Raw genomic sequence first — 27,151 nt, forward strand, 5'->3', positions numbered from 1 at the left:
TCACCCATTACTAATAATTATTAGCATTGTGTCCCCAGTTCCATATCCTTCACTGGCAGTTTAAGTCCCAGGGAGGAGGTTCCCAGTGGATCAATCATGTTCATGTAGCGTTCACCGCGGTGCTTGGCCAAGAATGGACCCCAGTCAGGCTGTGGGGAGCACACCAGCTTGAGTCGCTGCCACATGGGGGAGAGAAAAGAGAGTCTCATTTAATGCTATAGAGCAGAATTACAATGCAGAAGAAACAAGGATAAGCTCATTTAAGATTATTGATGATGGCCCTGCAATGCTCAGCGTTTGTTTTGCACAAAGTTTTCAAGATTAATAGAAGATAAGGTGCCCAGATTTTAATTATGCATTCTCCCCCACACCATATGAGGGGAGCTCAGAACCACTGCTGCAGATTGCAAAGCTCTCTTACTGAAGGACATGTGCACAATTACTTAGCCCAGTGGTCTAAGCACTGGGTAACTGCATTAAAATAATTGGATTTCTGTTTAGCATATTTCCCAAAAGTATACAGATGACCAAAAAGTAGGACATCACTATGAATGAACAAAGATTTTAATTTTGAGATGTTTCATTTCTATCTGCAGGAAAAAGAAAGAGGAGAATGCTAACCTGGCAAACAACAAAAATTTTCTAATCTTTCCGCTGATTTCCTTATTGAATATATAATTTGATCGGTGCATTCAGAGATAAAAAGGAAAGAAAACATATTTCTGATGACTTAAGAGGGAACAATTATATGTTTATTACCTAATAAAGTGGATCAGACCTCTCTATCAGTTATTTTAATCTCTGCTTAATTACCAGTTTGCAACTCTTACCTCCCAAATCAACCATAATAATTTTATGCAACAGACCCAGTATTGAGGAAATATCAGGGTACAGCTGAAATAGCTTCAGCAAAAGCCCCTTCAAAACAGATCCAACTCTTGGGTGTTCCTTTGGGTGCACAACTGGAGGGATAGTAAGAAAAGCACCCTAGTTTTGTGGCAATATATATGCCAGTGTGACACATTAGAAGTTTTGAAGGAGAACAATTTTCTCAGTGAGAGGAGCTCATGAGACAATGAACAAGTAAATCTAATTCCACATTAGCTCATTCCCAAAAGGAGTAGTTGTCTCCTGACCTGTGCACTCCAATGTGCTCTACACAAGGGCTGAATGGCCCTTTAGAGAAGTGACCTGCTACAAACCGTGTGCCTGGATGCCTTCCCTGGGGTGTCCCACCACTATGAAAATTCCTCTCCCATGAAATTCTTTTGCTCTATGGGAAGCAGAGTCTTGGTCTTGTCCCTTAGGCATGTGTAGTGTGGCATATTGAGAGACCAAAAAGATGATGCTCTTTTAGTACACTTTCTCTCCTTTTCATTTTTGAAGCATAAAACAGCCCCGATGGGTTTTGCAGGAAAGCTGAACTGCAAAAGCGGCTACGGAAAGGGGAGAGAGCGTCTGTTCCTTCTCCCAGGGAGAGAACAGCACAAGCAGCATGCAGTGACAAGAAGACAGAGCTGAGAAAGCCTCAAAGACCTCAGATAAGAGCATTGAGCTTCCTCAGAAGACATGGTGAGGACAATAATGGGATGAAACGCCAATATGAGAAAGGCATTGCTGTACCACACCCTGCAAGGAACCGAGGAGCCTACAGGAAAGGGACAGGGTATGATGGGGGTGGCAGGCAGAGACAAGGCACAGAGATGGAGAGCAGAAGGTGATCACCACATTTCTGGAGCAGTGGGGGGAAGTGTCAGGAATCTGATTTGCAAAATAAACAGGTTAAGCAGGGTAAAAATAAAGTGCCAGCTGGAATTATTCTAAGCCCAGGTGCCAGGAGGGATCAGCTTATTCAAGAAAAATAAAGAGATGAAGAAGGGTAAAGCAAAGATTGCCAGCTAGGTTTTATAATGAGTAGTTTGAGATGTAGAGCAGGAGGTCTCTTCATATATTTTATTCCTGCGAGTGGCGCAACCTCCTGAAGCACATCCTGGATGACTCCAGAACCCAACCCTCCCACACTTTGCAAACAGGCAGCTCCTGATTGACATCTCCTAGTGCTAATTGCCAGGGTGCCTGCAGCACAATACACACCAGCAGTTGGTGCTTCTTAAATCTATACACTGCCTTTGCAAAAAGGCCAACAAAGCTAGAACAGCTTTCTCCCAGTAAAGCCATACCAGGATTCATGAAATTTGTAACCCCTTCTAGATTTCAAAAAAAAAAAAAAAAAAAAAAATCACTCCACAGTTTAGGAGCATTTTGTTGAGGAGTGAGGAATAGGTCTACAATTTAAATCAACCGAGTATCTCTTTGCAACACAATAACCAGTTTACCAGAAAGTAATCTTAGCACTATTAGACATTCAATATCACAAAAATCAATGTAAAATAAAAGAGACAGTCTCCTGCGACTGCATTTGTAAAGAGCAAAAAGGCAGAAGAATTACCTCAATGAATTTGCCTGGGGCTAAATGCATTTTTATCACAAACATAACTGGGATCCAGATGACTGAGCAGGCCAGCATCAGCCACCCGAGCACCATGGACCAGCCGGGGTAGTGGTAAGCTCCATAAGTCATCGGCTCCCACTGGTAAAAGCTGAAGCAGAGGATGAACTGGAAACAAGAAAGGAAAACAAATATGTTTGAATAAGCAAAACAAGCCTGCTATGCAACAAACGGTAGGTATCCACACACAGAGTTGGAATATATGGAATACGGATAAAAGCGCATACACCTAAGGCAGGGCGCTGCCACAAGCTATAATAAACAGCTCAGAGCCTGAATCTAATGAGTTCCAAGGAAATCCTGCAAAATCCCACAAAAATCACTGTATTTGTGCCAGAAGAATTGAAATTAGAATCTTCTCCCTGGAGTAATGTGCTTTATTACATGGTCTATTGGCAGTTTTACCTAATGTGATTATGCTAAGTTACTCCATTTCACTTGCTGTATGAACAGCAATACATCTGCTTACATTTGTGCATAATTCAGTAACTTTTGGGAAATGCCTGTGCTTGCAATAATTGCACACAGAAGATTTATAGAAGTATAACTACGTGAAGGCACATATAAAAATGATCAGTTTTTATTTCCAGAGATGTGGAGTCTAATGAAAGTCTAATATTAGGCTGTTCAAATGTATCAAATATTAGCTTTACAGAAGCAATAATAGAAAAGAATTTATTGCTCGGGTTTGCTTTGTCTGTTTCCATTGCATAAAAATTGAATTATGACTGATCAGTGTCAATTTATTTCTCACTGCAAGTTCACTATATATTGCATTTGGAGAGAACAACAACAGAACATGCAAGTTTGGAAAACAAACACAGTCAGTTCAGATTTGTTTTCCGTAAGAAACAACATAATTTTTAGTGGAAGGTGTCCCTACCCATGGCAGGGGGTTTGAAACTAGGTGGTCTGTAAGGGCCCTCCCAACCCAAACCATTCTGTGATCATATGACTTGTAGGAACTATTCAGCACTGCTGTGAAATGATGAATTTTTAAAACTCTACACAAATACTGATATCTTGCTGCATATGTGGTCCAGGCTTGAGGACTTCCAGGTGGAAGCACGTGCTCTCAAACAGCAAATGCTGGTAAAGGAAGGCTTTGTTGTTTTGTGCTGATTTATCAAGCTGAAAGCTTTTAAAATGGCTGAAGTAATTATTTCATTCTTGTGCCCAAAAAAAAAAAAATTATGTGCAATCACAGATTGCACCTGCACTTGGGCTAAAACATAAAGGAAACACTCTGATGGAAATCTTAGACATAGTTATTAGATTTGGACTATAAATCTAGGCAGTAACTGTAGATTTAGTTATTAGACTTGGAGAAAACACGCAGAGCAATGGCAAAATTGAGAATGTGACATCCTTTTTGACTGAACGGATACCTAAATGCGAAGTGAGTATTAAGTAAATTCGAAGGAAGATGTTTGAAAGGAGGTGGGAATAAAAACCAAGGGAAAGGAAGGACAGCGACAAACCAAACCCGCTCCCATCTATTTCGGGAGCCGCTTTCCCTGCCCCGGCCGCCGCCGCCGCTGTCCCACAGCGCCACCTGCGGGCACCGCGGGGAAGCGCCGCGCTCGGCCCGGGCCGGGAGGGGCTTCTCCGGCTGCCGGGGGCCACATTCCTTCATTACCTCGGCTCGGAAGGGTTTGGAAACAACCCTTTCTCCAACAGACCCTTTTTCCTTTGGCTTCTCTTCTATTTTTTTCCTCTTTTTTTCTCCCCACCTTTTTTCATTTTCCCCCTCTTTTTCCGTTTTTCCTCATTCCCCTCTTTTTATTTCTTCTTTCCCCCTTTTTCCTCATTCCCCTCTTTTTATTTCCTCTTTCCTCCTTTTTCCTCATTCCCCTCTTTTTATTTCCTCTTTCCCCCTTTTTCCTCATTCCCCTCTTTTTATTTCCTCTTTCCTCCTTTTTCCTCATTCCCCTCTTTTTATTTCCTCTTTCCCACTTTTTCCTCATTCCCCTCTTTTTATTTCATCTTCCCCCTTTTTCCTAATTTCTCCTCTTTTTATTTCCTCCTTTCCCCTTTTCCCTCATTTCCCCCCTTTTTATTTCCTCTTTCCCCTTTGTTCCCTTTTCATTTCCCCCCTTTTTATTTCCTCTTTCCCCTTTGTTCCCTTTTCATTTCCCCCCTTTTTATTTCCTCTTTCCCCTTTGTTCCCTTTTCATTTCCCCCCTTTTTATTTCCTCTTTCCCCTTTGTTCCCTTTTCATTTCCCCCCTTTTTATTTCCTCTTTCCCCTTTGTTCCCTTTTCATTTCCCCCCTTTTTATTTCCTCTTTCTCCTTTCTTCCCTTTACATTTCCCACCTTTTTATTTCCTCTTTTCCCCTTTGTTCCCTTTTTCTTCATTCCCCCCTTTTTTCTTCCTCTTTTCCCTTTTATCCCCTTTTTCTCATTTCTCCCTTTTTCTTCCACTTTTCCCCTCTTCCCCTTTTCTCCCCCTTTTTTCTTCCTCATTGCTCCTCTTCCCCCTCTTTTCATTTTTTCATCATTCCCTCCACTCTTTTCTTCCTCTTTCCCCATCTTTCTTTCTTTTCCTCCTCTTGTTCCCCCTTTCTCCTCTTTTCCCACCTTCTCTCCCCCTTTTTTCACCTCTTTTCTCCCCTTTTCCCTCTTTCTCCCTCATTTCTCTCTTTTGCCACCCCTTTTTTCCTTTTTTCATTTGTTTTCTTTTTTCCCCTAGAGAGACTAAAAGTTTTATATTTCTTATCCAGAACGCACCTATTTCCACCTTTGCAACAGTACCTCCACCTTTGCAGCTAAAACTCTGTCACTCAAATTTCCATCTCTGCCTTTCCAAATCATCTCTCCTGGATTAGTTCATGACTCAATAAAATGGCTTTTCCCTCACCCAACCTGACAGCAGACAGGAGGATCATGACCTTTCCTTTCCCTATACGTACACACACATATATATACACTATGCAATAATGTGCCACAGGACCGTTTTGCAGGGACAGGAAAGGCCACCATAGCAGCATGTGGAAACTCATCACCCCTCTCCACCAAAAATACCATTACTTACACTCTGTTCCTATTACATACACATGTAAGAACACAAGCACTTGTGTTTAATTAGCTGCATTCAAGTTCTAATTACTACCACCTAGAAACATCATGAATGATGAACAAACAACAACAAAACTCTTTGGAGAAGACATTTCAATTATTTTTCTTTTTTTGCTTACTGTTAAAATAGTCGGGGTCACAAATGCCCAACAGACTCTCCAGAATTTACTTGGCTGGAATCCAATCATCATTTCTATGTCTTCACAAAATCTTTGCAATCCTGTAAACAGAAAATGTAAAAGCAATTAGGTGTGAAAGAAACCAACTGCAACTTGCAACAGAGCTCTGGTGCCCTCCCTTGTGCCTAATTACGAAAACACTCCGATTTGTTGGTTGAAAACTTCTGTGGAGGATCCAACTACACAGTAAAAAATTGGACTAATGTGGTGGGAACCATTCCAATAAAATATTTACTTCTTGAGGATTAAAGCAAAATTGAGCTTTTACATAGAGGTCAGGTGTTTGGTTAAAGCGCTAATAGTATGTACAGGGTAGCTACAATTATTTGTGTAATTATTTGTAGATTTGTTTTATTTCACTATGAAGACTAGTCTTATTAATATCTGTACACCTGCTTTAGCACAGACAATATTTGAGCTTATCTATACCTGCTACATGACTGGATTACAACTATGTCCCTTAGCATTGAAACTGATGATGTCCTGTTATTTTTCAACTGATACCTGAATGATACTTAGAATTATTAGAGCGCACCTGTAAATATTTTAAATTATATTCAATGTTGTTTGAACAAACAGATTAACAGACGTGCTATTTCTTCAGATTATTGTATTGATTGAATCTCTAAAGCTACTTGAGTTAATCAAACATGCAAGATTGGAAAATGGTATTTCAGCCGTCTCTGCAGCTCCTTTCCCAGCAATGCCATGTGGGTGGAAAAAGTGTGTTGGCCAGGAGCTGATATTATTCCCTCTTAGTCATTAGTAATTTAGATATTAGTAATTTATGAAAAAATAATAAAAACAAATTTGAAATTGTTTCTAGCTTTTCTAATTACAATAAGAAGAGAGAGGCCTGGGGTCCAAGCCTGAGCTCATCTGCCATATAAATGTTTAAAATTTTATCTAAATTTTATAAAGCATTTTATCTAACTTTCATGATGTGGGGACAGCTTAAATATTGGAGAAAAGGCACTGAGTAGGATAAGAATTGCTTGAACAAAAGTAATATACTACTTCATGTTCTTAGTAGACACTGCAGGGTATAAGAAGGGATAATCCTCAGGCTTGATGCATCTAATTTGGAAGCCTTTCTGTTGATATCAAGGAGAAATAAATCTAACCACCTGACTGTTCCAAGAATCAAGAAGGTAAAAAAATAGCAATGGTTCATTATTCAGTGTCTTCTGATGCAGCTTGAAGAAAGCAACAGGGCTGGTGTTTGGGCAGCCCTAAAGACCCAACTCAGGTAGATAGCATGTGAGAGAAAAGCTCAAGAACCAGGTTATGATAACAAACAAAGAAGAAAAAGCCAGAAATTAAACAGTGAGATGGTATTGCAAGAACTGAATTTAGGGAAAAGGAAAAAATTACAACCTGCAGCAGATGTAAGCTTTAAAAACTAAGCCAAGGTGACCCAGATGTCACATTTTTTCAGTGACTGTAGTTTCCCTCTCTTTATCTTCTCTACTGACTACAGCAAATTTGCTTTTTCAGAAAGCCTCTTCTCTGTAAAACACATGTAATTTTTATTACCCATGGAATCACTACTTCAGCACCAGTCTGAATCATGGTGTCCTTCTCTATTTTGTAATAGAAGTTTGTATGTCTGGGCCAAATATAACCTCCAAGGTCATTATGTGACAGACCTGAAAGGATATTTTTGCTGCAACTGAACAATTTGCCCCTGTGTTTTATTTACCTGCAGCGAGCTGTGAGGGCGATTCTCACACAGCAGCCAGTCAAGTTCATTTTAAACTAATTGCAGCAGCACAAGAGACAGGCTGATGGGTCTTTCCACCAAGTTTAAATCTCATTTAAAGTCTCTACTCCCGCCACACTTGCTGCTGCAAAGAAGGGATACCTAACTGAGAGTTACCAGCGGCTTCTGCCTCCAAAATTCAAGCAAGCTTCATGTAAATCTGCACAGATTTGCTTCAAACTCCAATTAAAAAAATCAGTTCCTTCTTGGAATCTTCAGCAGATATTCACAGTTTAAGGCACTTTTAAATATTAGCAGTTCAGAAGTCAAATGCATGGAAGCAGATACAGGGCTTACACAGTACTTATCTCTTTCCAGTGAAAATTCCACAGAAAAATGAGAGGAATGCTTTGGTTAACAGAACACCGATTTATTACTTTTTTTTAAATCCTAGTAAATCTGGTCTCCCTCTCAGATCAGTCAGGCCTGCTGAATAACTTTGGGAAATAAACAGTACATGATATTCCATATCTGATTTCCCCCTCCCTAAAGCAGAATGATGTATTCACAAGTGCTGCAGATATAAAAGCCATTTAAAAAGAAGCCTGCAAACCCAGTCAGACAACTACTTTGTTATTCTGCTGCAAGTAAAATGTTCAAAATTACTAATGTCTCTTACAAACACACTGCAGCAGTTACCACTCACTCTTACAACAAACCTTCTCAAAAAAACAGACAGTCAAAAAAGAGATCTAGAAGGAGCACAAAGTTACAGTCATGCATTTTCAGCTTTTGACAATGTTTCGCTCAAACACAAGGATTTTTGTCTTTAGCCTCACGTTACAAAATGCAACAGTGGGAATTATGCTGATGATTAAATTAATACCCCCAGCTCTTTGCTGTTCTTTACCAACCATGCATCATAATCTAAATAACTGGAGAATAAACATTTCTACCAGCATGGGAAATAAAAAGCTGCATTTGGTTAGTTTGTGGAGCACTGACTCTATTGAAAAAATAAGTGATTACAAGGAAATAACCAAGTGTGTCCCTTTTTAATTTAAAAATCTCAACAAGCTCAGCAAGCAGAACATGTAACAAGAACTAAAGACAAATTTATTTCATCATGAAAGCGCCTACCACTATTGTGCCAACCTGCTTGCCATGAAGAGTACAAGTACACAGAGAAAGGTGTCAGTGGAGTGTAAAACAGCAGTTGTCAGAGCTTGAAAATATATTATGTCAATTTTAAGCACTGCTTGAAGGAATATAACGAGAGCAGCTGCTTTGCTTGTATTTACAACACACAAATCACAAATGTACAGGATGTACTCCTATGAAGAGTCCTTACAAAAGTAGCTTTAACACAGTAGAAGCAGCTCTGGTACATTAGTCAAGCAGATAATGATTGTAAAGTAAATCTTTCCTTTGTCATTTAAAAGATTGGAACCTCCTTAGTCCAGCAAAAGGTTAATTACAGGGAATAATCTTTGAAATAGTTTATAGCAAAGGCTTTACCCAGATCTGTTGATGAACAACCAGTTGGCACAGAAAGTATGGAAAGAATAATTTGTAATTTGTCAGTTCTTTTCCACATCTGATTACAATGAAGTAACATCTAACCAAAAAAAAACTTTTTCCTCTATTCAAGCCCTTCCTTTGCAATGCTATAACTGTTTGAATATTGGTTTATATTTTTTATTAAAGTTAGTGTTTTAAGGGACACCGAATTTGCTGTGCACAGCAGACACAAGCCAGAGCAATTGTTTGCTTCCAAGCCTAATAAAATGTCATTCCACAAAGGCAGGTTTGCAGTGCTTCTGCCACACAGTGTTCAGAGGAGGAACAGAACCAGTACCTGCTTCCTACTAGCTTCATCCTTGTTTAAAAACATACACAACAAAGAAACTTTACAGAATTAAGTAGTTTTTAAAATATTAAAAGCATTCAAGCATTACAGCATTACAGCATCGTTCAGGCATGCTCTCAACAAACTGAGGAGGAGAAGAAAGGCAAAAAGAAAACCCAACAAACCCTTATATTCTTCTTGAGCATCCTCACTTATCTCTTACGGAATTGTATTGATTTTAGAGAAGCTGGGTTTAATTTCACTTCTAAGCCAACTCTAATCAAATTGCTTACATTCCAGGGGCATAAAAAAAAAACACAAGAATTTTGATTAACCAGAAGACGACCGGTCAAAATCAACTCTTCTCTCTGTATTTTGAATTTTTCATCATATTCTGTAACGATAGTCATGTCTGACTTAGCTTCCAACCACTCAGGCCTGCTCACTGGATTAGGTGTCAGTGGAGATAAAATACACTGCTGTATTTCCATGAAATTAGAGAAAACAAGAAAGGGCTGATTCCCTGTCCTGTCTAGAATGTTTATGTCTCAAGCAAGAGCAACAAATTCCGCATTTGCTGAATTTTGTACTATTTTTTTAAAGCACTTAAGTCACAGAGTAGACTCCGCAACACAGATAGATGTAAGTATTCAGTGCACGGGACCAGAACCTAAGGTCATGCTGCTATACATGCACCTTCAACACAACATCCGGGATTTTTATGCCCAGCTGATATAAACTACATAATTCATTCTTGCACACAGCAACAGCAGAAACAGCCTTATCTTTGTCACTTTTCACACTGAGATTCATATCCCCTTTTTCTTTTGAAGGCAAGTCTGAACTGGCAACACTACACTCCAGACACAAGTTAATCACCTGGTATGTAGGGAGATCTTCACATTTCCAAGACTCAGTCTCCTGAAAACACATCCTGAAAGCTTGGAAGCACATCACCAGCTGGTATCAACTGTTGTAGCTACAGCAGCATCATGGTAATTGCACTGCTTTATACCAACTGAGGATCTTCCTCACAATTCATGTACATCAGCATGGATCAATATAACTGCTGTTACCACCAGGGATAATTAGTCACTCTGAGAAGCTGCATAGTCTTGAGTCTGTGTTATGAACAGATAGTGTCACTAACTGCTTAGTCTCTTCTTAGACTCATCTCTAAGCATCGGCTTTAAGCTATTGATGGAAAAGGACTTGAGACTTTTGAGTCTTCTGAATACATTTATTTGAAGGTATCCTATAGTAATGAGGTCCTATCATTCTTTGTCCAAAATAAGAGAACTTGGAGGCTTTTTATTAAAAAAAAAAATACTCCTTTCCCTAAGAACTTCACTTTATCATATGCTAAAATGTTACTTTGACATAGGCTGTCCAGTAACAGTATTTTTTCTTACCGTAGATATAGGAAACTCCAACGAGCTCGAAGATGGCAATAATGACAAGAGAGTAAGAAGCTGCATAAGTGTCCACAAGCTGTAACATATACATTCCACCCTAAGGAAAAAGAGATAAAAGAGCCATCACTTGTGGCATTGAGGTAGGCAGAGCGGAGAGGAACAGGAGCCAAGTCAGCATCCAAACATCGACCAGACTCAGGCTTGTGCTGCACTACAGTTCCTTCCTTCTGGCTGAATGAATATCAAATCCAACAAGAAAAAAGCAGATGGTACCCCTGATTCTGGTAGCCAACACAGCTTGGGAAGACTTCGGCTTCAGTCCTTTAAGACTGAACAGCCATCAGACCTTCCATTTGTAGTGTCTCTAACCCATAATACTACATGAAAAGCAAAATCACCTTTGAAACCAGAACTACCCTAATAACGAGTCCAGTTCATCTATTTGGAAAGGATATGTTGTCCTATCTCCAGGGCAGAGGTTAAGCAGCATAATTCAAGTGAAGGAAGGACTGAATCCATCCCAGGCTTTAGAACAGTGAAGCTGGGCTGGTAGGGGATGAGGTAAGGGGAGAGAGAAAGGGAAGAAAGAGGAGGGAAAAATAGTAAAATTTTGTGCATCTTGTCTTGAAATTGCTGAGTTTATAATGTTGGAGGTATTAGTGGAGAGAGGACACTGAAGATTATCAGTGGTAGAAGGGAATTCCATTGTCAACTGCTCGGTTTGCCAAGACTGTCAGTATATGTCTAATCGTGGAGGAAAGGCACCCCAAACAAGCTGCATGTTTATATGACATACAAAGTTACAGTTTTTTCCTTAATTCATAGAATGGGTTGAGTTGGAAGGGACTTTAAAGACGATCTTGTTCCAACCTCCCTGCCATGGGCAGGGACATCTTCCACTGGACCAGGTTGCTCAAAGCCCTGTCCAACCTGATCTTGGACACTTCCAGGGATGGGGCAGCCACAGTTTCTCTGGGCAATCTGTGCCGGGGCCTCACCACCCTCACAGGAAATAATTTCTTCCTAATACCTAAACTAAACCTATCTTCTGTCAGTGTAGATTGAATACCTAGTTTACATTACTACTTTGAAGATATTTGACTAGGGAAAATTTTAAAAATCTGATTCCCAGAAAGATTTGAACAGCAGAGTCTTATAAGTGTATCTCAGTCAGAGCATCCATTAAAAAAAAGGTTTTCAGACTCACCCTGTGTCATATGTGGCAGAACTCAGCTAAATCTTTTGCAACTTGTAAAGGAGGAAAACGGCCACCAGAGGGGGACTGGGGACAGACGGTGATGCTCAAAGGCAGTGTTATTACCTGAGTGATCATAGGAAATCCCATGACGAAAAAGGACACGCAGCACCCAAGAGTGAACAGTGCCTTGTGCGTACGTAAGTACTTGGGGAACTCATCTGAAACAGAGGTCACAATAGTCTCGATAGTGGCAAACTGGAAGACAAAATGAAAGGATTCATTTCAGTGCACACAGTGTACACAAAGTGGTCCAGCTAGATGTAAAAGAAAATAAGAGAGCATTTTGAATCCTAGGGAGCATTTTGAATCCTAAGTGTTAAATGCTCAGATGTCAACACCAAAGCTCTGCCCAAATGATTTCAGCATTGATGGCCTTACTTCATTCCTCTCTTTGGAAACTGGTTCACTGCCCACATGGAAAATAGCAATTAACCTCATGGTCCCCCAGACAAACAAATAGGAAAAGAGTGGGACACAAAAGCAGTTTACCATGGTGTCTAATCCAAGAGTTAGAAGCATCAAAAAGAATATTATGGCCCAGAAGGGAGAGAGAGGAAGCCTCGTTAAGGCTTCTGGGTAAACCACAAAAGCAATTCCAGGACCTAGAAACAAGAAAAATAAAGGTTATCAGGTTCAGTCTTTCTTATTTAGAGAAAGATCTAAGCATCACAGAATTTAGCCTCACCTGATTAATCTCTATTTTCACCGTAAGATTCAAATCACTCATTTGCTCCTACTTTCCAAGCAGAATACGTATGCAATGAGTATACCAATATACTGGACCAAACAAATTTTAAAAATAAGCAACAGTTGCATACTGCAGCTATGTTTCTGTTCTACTCTGTGATCAAATTCCTGCCAAGTACCAATCCAGCCGTAGGTCAACATGACAAACACCCACAGCCTCAGTGCTGCCTCAAGGATGAATGGAAAAGCAAAAATCCTTCTTCTTTAACTCATCAGCACACAGTCAAATGAGAAGCAGAGAACAAAAAAGATAGCCAGATGTGATACCAGACACAAGGTAAAAACTACTGTGAATCTAAAAAAATCCACAAGAAAACCTGAAATAATGCAGAGCACAAAAAATAAGGAGCTGGGGTTTTTTAAAGCGTTAACCAGGAGTTTCCCGTTCTTTTTTGTTTGATATATTGGGCTTTAATTTCTGTCAACTTTAAAGGAAAAGCATTTTTACAAGTGTGCTCAGAGTTGATCGGGAGCAAAGGCTGCAGGAATGCAGTGTCAACATTACAGTAGATGGCACTTCTTCTCTATTCATCCCAGCTAAAGGAATTCCCACTTCCAACACTCCTGCCAGGTGAGATACAAATGAGAGCCAAGTTGTACTGAATGCCTCATGGCAAGAGAATGGGCTCCCCACTCACTCTGTCCTGGCTATTTCTGATCTAATCATTGCACCCCAGTTCCTCCAGCTCCACAGCTGCTTCTGTTCAAGAGACAACTGCTATTTGCTCACGTACTGAGGAAAACACAGTTTTAGCAGCATGTCACATCGTCTCCTCAGGCAACATGTCGAGTGTTTGGGGTTCCCTCTGAACAAAAGGCAAATACAAGACTTAGCAACACAGTACAAAAAAAGACAAACCCAACACTGTACGTGATTCAGTGTTGCTGCCTTTAAAATGTGCTGCAGAAAAAATGACTTTTTGAAATAAGAAGGGGCAGGTAGAACTACTATATATTTACAAGCACTTCTTTCACCTCTTGATTAAATATTTCTTCTTGATTATTAGAGACAAGGGCTCTCTTTACAGCAGATTCCTGCATGTGAAAGTTTAATTAAGTCTCAGAATAATGAGTTCCCATTAATACCACTTTCAGGAAAAGTTAAATTAGAGAATATTAAACTGCACATCTTTCCATGTCGACTCCTCATAACTCTCCGAAATAACATGGATCAACCACAGGTCAACAGTCACAGAGAAGCTGGCTCACATCCTTTCCATCTTTGGAGACTTAGGTGGGTATGAACTCTTTCTAAAAGTCTATTAAAGACAGGAAAACTCAAAATATTTTATATGTGTTAAAATTTAAAAAGTCCAATGACCTTGAACTTTCATTTTAAATTACTAACATTTTTCAACTGCGCTATATTCTTAATCAGACAGTAAGACAAAAAGAGATTGTTCTGTCTCTCCCTCCATGGTAAGTGTTTTATTTGTTCATCAGATAGATTAGCTTTTCCTGAAAAGAGGATTCTAAATGAAAAAACATACTATGTTTTTCAGATTAATATTTTAGGAGAAAAAAAAAAGGAAAAAACCCTTCCTATTTCCATTAACATTTTCATTCAAGGTTTTGAAAACTTGAAGGGAGATTATGTTTCATCATCGTTTTGGCTTTTTTCTCTTTCACTGCAAAAAAAAAATACAACTTTAGAACATAAAAAAATGATAGGCAAGGACAAGAACTGGTTCCTTTCCCCACTTCTTGAGTCTGCTTTTTAATTATGGTAATTCAGTGCACTACCTCAGTCCACAATTATCCCTAATCTTCGCACTCTTCCTACTACAAAGTCATCTATTACTTCACTGAATTTTGTTTCCCTCTGTCATGGAGAGCAGCAAGGCCTCACCCCTGTGAAATAATTTTAAATGGCCTAAGCAGACTCTTACAAACACACTCACAGCCCTACAATAAGCTTGTCTTGTGACAGCTATTTCCACATCCCCTGGAACAGCTGCTGAGACAGCTGGGAACAGAGAGCTCCAGCCTGGGACTCAAAGACCACCAGCCAGAAAAGGGTTTTTGATCTTCTGTGCTAAATTTTACACCATCTCCAGGGAGATGCATGAACCAGCTGAAACAAGTGTTTCCTCCACCACCAGTCCTGTCTCTCCATCCCACCTCTGTCCGTCTCTTTGGAGCTTCCACTGCAGCTCCACTCAGGCACAGCTTCTTTAATTCCTTACAAATAATTTTGGTGAGTGCAGTGTGGTTTAGCTTTTGGGGTTTGGTTTGTTTGTTTGTTTGTTCCAGAATGGAGGTAAAATCTAAAATAGAAATACTGATGTAAACATTACTCCTAAAAACACCTGGCTTCACATGGAGTTTTTAAAAAATAATGATCTCATCTGTCCAGAAAATTGGGAAAAAATTTAACTTTTCTGTTGCCACCTAGTGACTGCCAAACCAAAAAGAAGAGATGAGGCATTGAATACTGAATTGACATTACACTAGCCTGCAAGTTCAGTATCCCCTACTACTTGCTGTCAAGAAACAGTTTATCAGCTGACCATTATTCATTTCATACTATGAAATTCTCCTCTCAGACCCTATATCCCTCTATATCATCCCTCTAAAATGATTGTCAAAATTGGATAGGATTATAACTTCTCTGAATCTTAGCCCAAAAACTCTTCCTTTCCTACTTGCTGCTTCTTATAGCAAAGTAGGGTCAAGAGAGTAAGTCCTGTGAGGAGTGACTGAGGGAGCTGGGATTGTTGATCCTGGCAAAGAAGAGACTCAGGGGAGATCTAATTGCTCGCTACAACTCCCTGAAAGGAGGTTGTAGCCAGGTGGGGATTGGCCTTTTCTCCTGGGCAACCAGTGACAGGATGAGATAACACAGTCTCAAGCTGTGCCAGGGGAGGCTCAGACTGGACATCAGGAAGAATTTTTTCACTGAAGGGGTTGTTAAACATTGGGAGGGGCTGCCCAGGGAGGTGGTGAAGTCACCATCCCTGGAAGCATTCAAGAAACAACTGGCACTTAGAGCTATGGTTTAGTTGGCATAGTGGTCTTCAGCTCTGCTAATTAGGACCTTTCAGATCTCTTCTTATAACCATCTCAGTTCATTACTGAAGATCTTCTAATCAATTCTTCAGAAATGTTTTACTTCCCCATGGAGGCATCTCCTTTCTTCCCACAGTTCAGAAGCTCAATCCACCTTTCACACCATATTTCTCCCACCTTCTACACTACAAAGGCCACCTCCCTCCCATCTAAAAATCCCACCAACAGAAACAACTTTTATCTTGAAGAGGATTTGACAAACAACAGCAGAGACAGATGAAAAGACCAATAATCCCTCAGACTATGAGAAGGGACCATCCCACACTACCCTTCATCAGTCATTTACACAAAGATTTAAAATGAGTCTCAGCTTCCTTCCTTCTCTTACCAAACAAGTGATAAAGAGGTTTCAAGGAAGATATTGACTTACCAGTGTACCTTCTCCTGTACAGAAACGCCTACATGTGGTTTACTAATCCACACCAGTTTGAAGTCGTAATTCCCTCCTCCAGTATCAATGTCATCATTAATAACAGAGCTGAAGGTGCTACCAGGTGCCTGCCTAAGTAACAAAATGCCAGTGTACCCTACCTTGGTCTGCCACAGCTTCAATATTCACTTTGAGTTCATTTGCCATGAAGCCAATAACTGAGAAGATGACAAAGCCTGCAAATATACTTGTGGCACTGTTGGTACATGTGACTATCAATGTGTCCCTGAAAAGAAAAAAACAAGAAGTTATGACACCTTGTTGGGATACGTGCAAGGAGGGGTTTGTACATATTTCAGGAGTCTCTCATGAGCACACACATCTGTGGGAATGCTGGTGAAGGCACACTTTTATACTTATCAGGTGCATTTGATGCTGATCAGAGAGCACAGGAGTCTTCATATCAGCTGTGCAAGTTTTCATCACCCACGTGCCATGTAGGAACCAGAAGCTGTGCAGGAGGACAAGCATTTCTGCTCTTGGCCTCTCCAAAGATGATGACGTGATTGGTAACACATTTTTTAACTCTTTGCCTCATAAGCATATCTGCTCACTATATTACATATGGACTAACTACCACTATCCAGGTAAGACGGGTTTTGTCCTGTATCCTTCTTGCATTTATACATAAAATTCCAGGGTTTAGCTTTCTGTACCTTGCAGAACTCACTCAAACACCTTCCCATTTTCAGAGGATTCCTTGGTACATTCTCCCACTGTTGATATTGTTAAGTGAATCTCAAGCAATCTATACCTGAATGTCTTACTATGCTGGAAATGTCAAGACACGTGACTTGAGAGGAAACCAGCCCTCATGAACCCCATCCATAGTTATTACATTCCTGATAGGATTTTTTTTTTTAACAATATGTGTGTCCAGAGGACTTCCCCACAAACTACTACAACTTAGGCAAAAATAGGTCACTCACTTTCAATGTTTGGGATTTTTATGTTGGTTAGAAACATTGCTAAATTAATACTGAAATTAACCATGATGTTTCTCCCTTTTTTTTTCCCTGATATTCTGATTGTATTCATTCATCAACCAAAAATCAAAGGCCAGAAATATAGTTTTCAAAAATAGGAGCCAAAGGATTTCTGTGTGGGAGTTACTGAGTATGCAGCACCGTCACTTTTCATCAATATTTTGGGACAATTATATTAAATTACTTTTTGAGCACTAGTAAAAAGGTTTTTAAATTCCTTTTTGCAAAGAAAGGTGGATCAGGATTTTAAAGTTAAGTATTTTCTACTCTGTACTTAGAAGTCATAGGATAAGGCAGTCAAAATCCCAAGGAGTGTATGCTTTACAGTCTTGAGTTGGAAAGTTATTTCCCCTTGAGTTGGGAAAGTTATTAAGCCTCCTCTTGGGACAGTTCCTGTGATGCTGCTGCATGTCCTGAATCAGCACCTCCATCACTGCAGGAATTGGTAAAAGTTTACTTCAGATTAGCTTTAAAGAGAATAAAATAACAGGGAAGCACTCTCCTAGTGCCAATTCTTTTTGTTTCTTCCATCTGCAGACATTTATCTGGCAGGCTTTTGGATGAAAAACTACACAATGCTACCAGAACGCATTGACTTTTCTCCTTGTAAAAAAACCAACTTTCGGTGAGTTCAAATAAAAGCAATTTTAAATTTCACAACACGAAATAACTTTGTGCATGTAAAACCACACTAAGAGCAATTGGAAAAAAAAAACCAAACACATTTAGGAGATAGAAGAATCACATCTTTGGAAGGTGCAAGTTAAACTCCTGCATGTCTGACAATAGCAAAGCTCAGCCCATTCTACACATGGGCTGTTCTTCAGCAGAGGCTGCCAACTGACTCTGTTTCGTGCCACTGCTCACAGCTGTTGACAGCTTCCCAGACTGTCTTTCAACCTCATCCTGCTGATTCTGAAAATGAAGAGCCAAGAGGAGCTCTAATAAGCCTAAGGCTCCTCTTGAGACTAGTAGATTAGGGCCTGGGGAGAGGAGACAATACCCAAAGCCAAAAGGATTAAATGTAAAAGAACACCACACACGGAGAGGAGAAAGGAAAAGGGGAAGGGGGAAAGGGAAAAGGGGCAGGCCAAAAGGAGCAGGGGAAAAGGGGAAGGGGAAAAAGGGGTAGGGGAAAGAGAAAGGGAAGGGCAAAGGGAAAGAAGAGAAAGAGAAAGGGAGAGGGAGAGGGAGAGGGAGAGGGAGAGGGAGAGGGAGAGGGAGAGGGAGAGGGAAAGGGAAAGGGAAAGGGAAAGGGAAAGGGAAAGGGAAAGGGAAAGGGAAAGGGAAAGGGAAAGGGAAAGGGAAAGGGAAAGGGAAAGGGAAAGGGAAAGGGAAAGGGAAAGGGAAAGGGAAGGAGAAGGAGAAGGAGAAGGAGAAGGAGAAGGAGAAGGAGAAGGAGAAGGAGAAGGAGAAGGAGAAGGAGAAGGAGAAGGAGAAGGAGAAGGAGAAAGAGAAAGAGAAAGAGAAAGAGAAAGAGAAAGAGAAAGAGAAAGAGAAAGAGAAAGAGAAAGAGAAAGAGAAAGAGAAAGAGAAAGAGAAAGAGAAAGAGAAAGAGAAAGAGAAAGAGAAAGAGAAAGAAAGAGGAGAGGAAAAGAGGGGGAAAAAAGACACAAAAGGCATGAGAGAAAAAAAGACACGAGAGAAAAAAAGACACGAGAGGAGGATCTTACAAATCAGATTTCTGCAAGTTGGAAGACAATATGTTTAATAAAACCGATTTTTTCACTCTTACATACCTGTAGCAATTATTATGGAATTTGTTGTAAGAAGAGAGAGTAATTAGACCTCCCCATGCTGCAGATAAGGAGAAGAAAATCTGAGTGGCAGCATCCTTCCAAACCTACGTAAGACAAACAGGAGAGGAAATAGCATCAGCTTCAGGAAAGAATGTTAGAGTGTTAGAAAGTTCAATAATACTATTACATGTTACTGTGAGGGGATTGACATTTAAGTACTTTAAATGAACTTTAAACTAAATGGATGTCAATAGAATATTTAAAAGTAAAACCCTGCCATGAAATACATCATGCCCATTTGATGAAGAGTACTATTCTGATTGAGCCCATATAAAAGGACCATATTAACTTTGCTGTATATGGAAGACACAAATATCCAAACTACATTGTTTTATACACATCAGTTCAAATACATTCAAAAAAAAATACAAATCAAGAGGAAAAATCTGCACCAGATACTGATGTTTTATCTGCCAGTGACCCTAAATAATACTTTATCCACATAAGATGAAGAACGAGTTTCCACAGATGACAATACCACCCCTGTACACATAAAATGCTTTCAGCAGACACCAAGAGATCTTCATGACTTATTCACCCCAGTAGTTAGAAGCGCAATAGTAAACCCACCATAGCATCAATTAGCTTCTCCCACTTTGGTGTGATGAAGTACCAGATTCCATCTCCAGCTCCAGGGAGAGTTACTCCTCTTATAAGAAGGATGATGAGAACTACATAGGGGAATGTAGCTGTAAAATACACCACCTGGACAGACCAAAGGAAAGGTTGGTAAAAGGGCTTATTTGGATAAGAAGAGAGGAGGGGAAAATACAGGTGCTACAGAATTGCCTGAAGAAAGCAATTACTCAGGCTCAGAGACAACAGTAAACTAGGAAATAAACTAGGAAAACAACAGTGTTATTTCCCAGGAAATCTGAAATTTTATGGCTCTTCTTGCTGCTGGAAACAGGAATAACACCAACAGCAACAAAGATAATAGTTGGGATTCTAGACAGAGAGAGGAAGAGGGTTCCTCTCTCTGTATGGAGAGGAACAATAGGAATTTACAGCTAAAAGAAAATATCACTTTTGATCCTTGCCCAGAGCAAACTATCACAGCTCAATGGAAATTAAATGAGCAGTGCCATTCAATAACACTTAAATTTCTGTGGGTTTTTTCCCTGTATATTTCCATATATTTTTCTGTATTTAACAAAAAAAAAAAAGCCTAATTAAGTTTTATTACTGTTTGTACTTCTTAATAATTGCATATTACCGCGGTGATATTTATGGTTCAAATGCAAAAAAAAGAAAGTCAGTGAAATGATCCAGATAGAACTAATCACCATGATATCTAAATACACAACAGTGGTTGTGTGTCTAATGTCTTAATAATTATCTAGTACAGAGCTCTCTGTGGTCAGACAAGATGACTAGATTATGGCCAGTTAAGCTCTACACTTGACACAAAAGCATTTCAAATATTTTTCACATTAACCTCTGAGTTTAAACAAGCCAGAATCATAACATATTGTGGAATCATATCATAGAATGGTTTGGGTATGAAGGGACCCTAAAGCCCATTTCATTCCAACTTCCTCCCATAGGCAGGGACACCTTCCACTGGTCCAGGTTGCTCAGAGACCCATCCAGCCTGGCCTTGAACACTTCCAGGGATGGAGCAGCCACAGCTTCACTGGGCAACCTGTTCCAGGGCCTCACCACCCTCACAGGGAAGAATGTCTTCCTAATATCTAATCTAACCCCCCTCTCTTTCAGTTTGAAGCCCTTATCTTTGTTCTGTCACTCCATGTCCTTCTCCAAAGTCCCTCTCCAACTCTCTTGGAGCCCCTTTAGGAAGGTGCCCTAAGGTCTCTTTCAGAGCCTTCTCCAGGCTGAACAACTCCAGCTCTCTCAGCCCATCTTCATGGAGAGATGCTCCAGCCCCCTGAGCATCTTTGTGGTTTCCTCTGGACTCACTCCAAGAGGTCCATGTCCTTTTTATGTTGTGGGCCCCAGACCTGGACACACCACTCCAGATGTATTCTCACCAGAACTGAGAGGGAGAATCACCTCCCTCAACCTCTGGTCTGAGCTGAAGCAACTTTTGAAACTGCTTTCCTAACCTTCTTTTTGCTGTTTCAAGAGGTGTTTCAACAGGTTACCCTGATGAATTTTTGTGCAGTCTAATCTCTGTATAAATACAAGATTTCTATCTCTGACACCAAGAACTCAATTTTTTTCCTCTCTGACATCAAAGAGTCAATATTTTTCTTGGCCATTAAGACACACTTGAAGAAATATCTGTTGCCATACCCAAACCAAAGTTATTATCCAGACCCTTATCTTTCACAAAACATTTTTCCACAGTAAGGTGGGGGAAAAAATATCTCAATTTTCCCATGGCACTCTGAGTCTCTGGATTTTTAATTACCAAATTACCTCGCAAGAGATGATGTCAGCTTCCAGAAGCAAAGGGATGGCTTGTAATCAGAAACTCTGGGGTCAGCTCTAGAAGGTTCATGTCTGCATTTCCACTATCTTTATCCCATTAAGTATCTAGTTATTTTGCTCCAACTTTTTTGAAGTTCAGTTCTGATTTTAAAATATGTTACTTAGCATCTACATTTACATCAAAATTTCCTGGATTCCAGTGGAATGTGAGATGATTGCAGAATTTTGATAAACACCACACAGAATAGGGAAGGCTGGAAGGTATCCTTTTTGCCATCCCACTGCTGAGTGCAGCTCAAGAGCTCCTTTTAAACTGACTGAAGATTAAGGAACAAATGCTGAACAAAAAGTGTTTATGTTTTGACTGAAAACATAGACAGGAAAAAGGCATTTCAATTAATACTTAGTCATTTACTGAAAATATTTTCTGAAATTCAGTGCCTTAAATGAGTGTGATTTCCTTAAAACATCACCCTGCTTTCTTGAAGTGTACAATCTCAAATACTATTCTTACTTTTCCTGATGACTTGATTCCTTTAGCAAGGGAGGCATATACAATCACCCAAGCTAGGAAAAGAGATAGTGCCAAGGGCCATCTGATCTCACCAGGATATTCAATTCCTGCTGAAATCTTCAATACAAAGTACCTAAGAATAAAAGAATTTAAAAAAAAAAATAAAAATTGAGGGAAAAAAAGAACAGAAAAAAATAATAACAGCATTATAAAGCAACCGGAGGCAGTAATTGAGTGCAAATTCCTGGAGTATTTTGTTTTGCTTCAGCATCCTCAGCAGTTTCTCTAGAAGGTTCCAACGATTCTCACCATGTATTATTTTATTTATCTGCATTGCAGTAGTAGATAAAACTGCCGGGCATGGGCCAACACCCCAGCTGTGCTGAGCACCATAGGAACAGAACACAAGTAATCCAGCATTTGAACTGCCTTTCATCATTCCCAAGCATAAAAAATTAACATTATTTGCTGTCCATAGCTATTATATTTCTAGTTTTCCAAGCAGTGATTTGTTGCCTGTTTCAGCGGATTTTAAAGAGAGATTAACATAACGGTCACTAAACAAAGAAAGATCTTACTTGAAATATTCTTCACTTCCACTGACAAATGTTTTGTTTCCTTCCCTGGTGAAGTTAACCATGGTTAAGTTTGGATAGGCACTCATGCAGAAAGTAGAGTTCTTGATTTGTATTTTTGGATGGTCACCAATAATGCAGGAATCTAGGAAGAAAAAAAGAAAATAAAAACAAACAAACAAAACAAAACACAAACAACCAAAAAAAAGGTGTAAAGTTGGGGTTTTCTGTTTGTTTGGTTGGTTTTTTTCTTGTAAAATTACAAGAAAGCAGTAAATCACACATTGAACTTTTGTTCAAGTGCCTATACCTTTTCTGGAAGGTTATTACTAGGATTACTTTTCCCCTTTTCATGTCACAGTGAGTTTTTGGCCGTTTGCAAAAACGGTTTTCGTTTTTTTGTTTGTTTGTTTTTTTCGTTATTAAGAGAAGCTTCTCTAAAGGCAAATAATTTGTCTAGAGGACACCCGAGGCTGCCAGCTATGATATTTTGTTCTGTGCTTTCTCCCCTATACAGAGTTTTTCCCCGGGGATTGGGGGGGAGGGGGTGTGTGAAGTTGGGCTTTTATTATCATTTTAATTGACAAATCTCATTCATCCTTAATGAGGAAAAATTCAAATAAAAGGAGAGGGAAGCGCCCATGTGATACAAATCATTTCAAAGTGGTTTTAAAACGGACCGTTCCTCCGTGCTGGGAACCTCGCCCGGCCACGGTCATCCGCAATATCCTCTGGCATCTCCTAGGGGCGCAGCTGAGCTGAAGAAAACTCTGGAAAACCACCACGGCCATAATTTTGGAAAAAAAAAAAAAAAAAAAAAAAAAAAAACAACAAAGAAAAAGAAAAAAAAAAGTCCCAACTCACCTAGCAAAAGTTTGTTTTTATCTTTACAGTCTGGCGTGTTCCACGGGTTGTTACAGGAGGCCCAGGGCAGCACAGGTACAAAGGACGCAAAAAGGTAGAAAAGTGTATAGCACAGGATAATATTGTAATATATGGCTATTAGAACCGAGATGATCAGCATGGCGATGCCGCAGCCTGGGAACAGAGAGGGGAGACAGGAGAACATCGCTATTAATCCCGGGGAAGGGGGGCAGCTGCCGCAGCCGGGGGAGCGGCGGGGCCCGGCGGCTGCAAAGCATCGGCTTCCTCTGGCACAGGTACGGGGGTCTCCCCGCTTTGAGGGGCTTCCCCCGCAACTGGCACAGGTACGGGGGGTCCCCCTGCTTTGAGGAGCTTACCCCGCAAGGACCGCGCAAGGACATGCGGCTGAAGCCATGCGAGAGAGGGAGTGCAGGTCATGCTCCCCAAAACCGGGCCGGCTCCTGCTCCGCTCACCTTGCAAGGCCGGGATGGCTTTCCAGACCGACACGGGGCCCTGACTAGCAAACTGCCCCAGGGAGACTTCCAGGAAGAAAATGGGGATCCCAGCTAGAGCCAACATCATCAAATAGGGGATGAGAAACGCACCTTGGGGGGCAGGAGGGGAGAGAAGAGAGAGTAACCTGAATCACCCCGTGATATTGGGGACAATTCAGTCAAGACATGCAGCTATTAAATTTTTTCTATTTGTTATCGCTTCCCGCTGCTGCCGGCCTCGACGGGGCGGGAATGGGGTGGGGGAAGGTGGGCGACAGCTTTCTGCATTTCCAGCATTTGCTCGAGACAATATTATTGTTAAAGGAGTACTTTAACGCCTCCCACTTAGTTCTTATGTGTAAAAAAAAAATGCTGACAATTAAAAAATAATTAGTTTAAAATCCCTTCTTCCCTCACAGAAAACAGGCTCTACAGAATCGTTTTCGATGATCACAGCACCAATACCCCCTGCTGATAGACGTTTCGTAGAGGGAAGGGTTTTACAGTTGCAGGGGCTTGAATCCAGTAACGCTCACCGGTTCTCCGTTTAAATAAGAGCCTCTGGCAGGAGAACCCCTGCAAATAAACTTTTTCTTCTCCTTGAAAACTATTAACGGCACAAACCCTCTCCTAACTTCTCCTCTATTCTGCTGAGCAGCATTCGCTCTACGTCAAACGATTATTTTTCAACCGGATCATTGAGAGATTTAAAATAATTCCCCCAAACTTCAAGAAATAACAAAATGTCTCGATTTGGGATCAAACTTCCTCTTGTGACTATCCTGATTGTAAAGTTCTGTGTACAGACCTTTACTCCCTCCTCTTCCCCCATCCCACCGATTGCGGATTCAGACCCGATTGTGCATAAATGAGGTGAAGGGAGTCCTGGAGCCCTCCCTCTGTGATCAACCCGCCTCTTCGTTTTCCTCCCTCTCCGGCCAGCACCAATTGCAGGTGTTTTTAAGGAAAGCACTGCCTTTTAATGAAATCTCGTCGGAGCTTTCCTACTTCCAGAGGTGACCATCACAAAAAAAACCCAAAACAAAAAACAAACAAACAAACAAAACCACCTGGCAGATGCTTCACCACGTCGCTGATGGTCTGAAGGTGCCCTTGCACCTCGGCTAAGCCCGGGGCTGGCTGCCCGGCAATAGGGAGCCGCCAGCCCCCTCTTCCCTCCTTTTTCTCCCCGCCAAAAAGGCAGAGACTGGCTCAGACCCGTACGGTACTGCAGGTAGAGAGACAGGAAAAAGCCATCATACCTCCCCCATTCTTAAAGGCCAGGTACGGGAACCTCCAGACATTGCCCAGCCCCACTGCATAACCCACCATGGAGAGGATGAAATCCAGCTTGCTAGACCAGTTCCCTCGGGCTTTATTTTCATCCCCTACATCGTCTTCCTAAAAGGGGAGAAAAGGGAGGAAAAATGGAGGGGGAGAACAAAAACGAAAAAAAAAAAAAAAGGAGAGAGAGAGAGAGATGGGAAAGCAGCTACTTTTGCAGACAAGTCCCGCGGTGCTGCGGCTGCACCTGCGAGCAGCGGCCGGGCCGGAGGGACCTTCCCGGGAGGCCCCCCCTGCAGCCCACGCCACTGCTGCCTGGCCTCTCTTCTGTCCAGAAAAAACCCACACGAAAGGTGGGTTTAAACTATAGCCCTCCACTGAGGGCTCGGGGGAAGGGGGAGTGAGGATCGCCTGGGAGGTCTCATCTCCTCCTCTGGGGGTTGAAGCCCTCAGTGCCCTCGGAAGGGTAAGGACCGACAGCCAGCTCTCAGCACAGCCCGCAGAGGCCCAGCACACGCAGATGAACTAAAGAACTGCTTTTGCTGAACGAACAGCCCCCCACGCCCCCGTTCCAGGGTAAACGCAGATACGCGGAAGGACAGGGAGAGGAGGTGGGCGCGGCACCTTCCCGGCCCCTCATCCCACCGGCGGAACCCATGGGATGGTTCGACCTCTTACAGGGTTGGGCTGATTTATTTGGCCCTGGTTTTGGTTACAGGGCCAAGGCACGCAGCCACCGGGGGTTAGGGCAGGCGGCCGAGCCTGAGGAGAGGAAGGGCAAGGCGCCCTTCCCGTCTGATGCTGGGGACAGGACCAGACCTCCCGCAGGGGCGTGTTAGGGGGGGGCACGGGTCGAACCCGGGGTACACCGACAGGCACGGCCTAGGGAACGGACTGGAATTACACAGGATGGTCCTTTGTACCGGTATTACATTATTAGCACTCGCCAGCATTACAGCTCTGGACCTAAGATCCTCTCTCCCCACCGCCGCACAGCCCCATCCCCGGCTGACCCGGACCTGCTTTTAGAACTTCAGCCCCAGATCGGTGCTGAGTGGCAAAGACCTCCCACGAGCTGAAGCGGGAGAAAGAAAACCTGTAAGGAGAAAACTCACCCCCTCCACTCTGCCAGGAAGGACGGAAGTGTTGCCATCTGTGCCCAGTACCACGGTGCTCTGGCTCAAGGTCACCCAGGCGCCCTTGGTGCTGTTTTGCTCCAGCGTGCTCTTACCAAGGCTTAGATTAGCGTCCCCGTCTGTGCTCTGCAAAGCGGGAATTTTGCAGTGAGGGATAGCAGCTTGCCCGGCGGTCCCTACCCCAGGGCTGTGCTTGCAGGGAAAGGCTTCCACAGATTCCCTCCGGAGCGTGGAGTTGGCTTGCACTGGGGTGCTGCTGAGCTTGCAGATCCCGACTTTGGTCCTCTCAAAATCGTTTGGTTTAGCTTCTTCGGAGGGAAGTGTTTTGTTGTCGTTAGAGAGCGATCGGGGAAGCCTGGCCGTCGCGGCGGGGGTTTGCGGCGGGGCATTCTGCGGCTCATTTTCGGGGCTGATTCTTACAACTCCCGCACCTTCATTGAGTCCACGAGCCACGGGTTCAGGATTGTTCACAACCTGCTTGCTCATATCCCTTTGACTGGCGTAATCCTAAAATGAGAACGTCACATATTTTACCAAAAGAAGAAGAAGGGGGGGAAAAAATGTTGGTGCTGCAGAGATTCTACGAATTTCTGTCCCCGTGCACAAAACGCATGCGCTAGAAAATGTGGATGGAGGAGTGTTGCAGAATTTCGAGGAGCCCCGGCTCGCCTGCTTGCCCTCCCACTCAATGTTAATGTTCTGGGGGAAAAACAGTACGGCACACGGAAAAAAAAATCATCAAATAAAAACCAGCATCTGCAAACCCGTAATTCAAGTTTAAATAAGTGTTTCTACAGCACTGCGCCGCCAGATCTCGTTAGATTTCACATCACGACTGTAGGATGCTCCCTTCCCTATCACCAGTGTA

General features: G+C 41.7%; 1 protein-coding gene across 1 annotated transcript; it reads right to left on the minus strand.

The window, feature by feature from the left end:
* Positions 1-7: 7 nt before the first annotated feature.
* Positions 8-27,034, minus strand: LOC135408642 (sodium- and chloride-dependent glycine transporter 2-like). Its single transcript, XM_064643697.1, has 15 exons — positions 26,263-27,034; positions 25,126-25,264; positions 23,843-23,974; positions 23,369-23,542; positions 22,508-22,649; positions 21,930-22,062; positions 19,592-19,726; positions 18,962-19,065; positions 16,338-16,462; positions 12,480-12,592; positions 12,054-12,185; positions 10,730-10,829; positions 5,707-5,807; positions 2,450-2,617; positions 8-176 (listed from the first exon to the last, which is right to left on the minus strand). The coding sequence occupies exons 1-15, from the start codon at positions 26,767-26,769 to the stop codon at positions 21-23; spliced, it is 2,361 nt and encodes a 786-aa protein (XP_064499767.1). The 5' UTR covers positions 26,770-27,034; the 3' UTR covers positions 8-20.
* Positions 27,035-27,151: the final 117 nt, after the last annotated feature.

This window comes from Pseudopipra pipra, unplaced genomic scaffold (assembly GCF_036250125.1).
Source record: "Pseudopipra pipra isolate bDixPip1 unplaced genomic scaffold, bDixPip1.hap1 HAP1_SCAFFOLD_546, whole genome shotgun sequence".
NCBI classification, from domain to species: domain Eukaryota; kingdom Metazoa; phylum Chordata; class Aves; order Passeriformes; family Pipridae; genus Pseudopipra; species Pseudopipra pipra.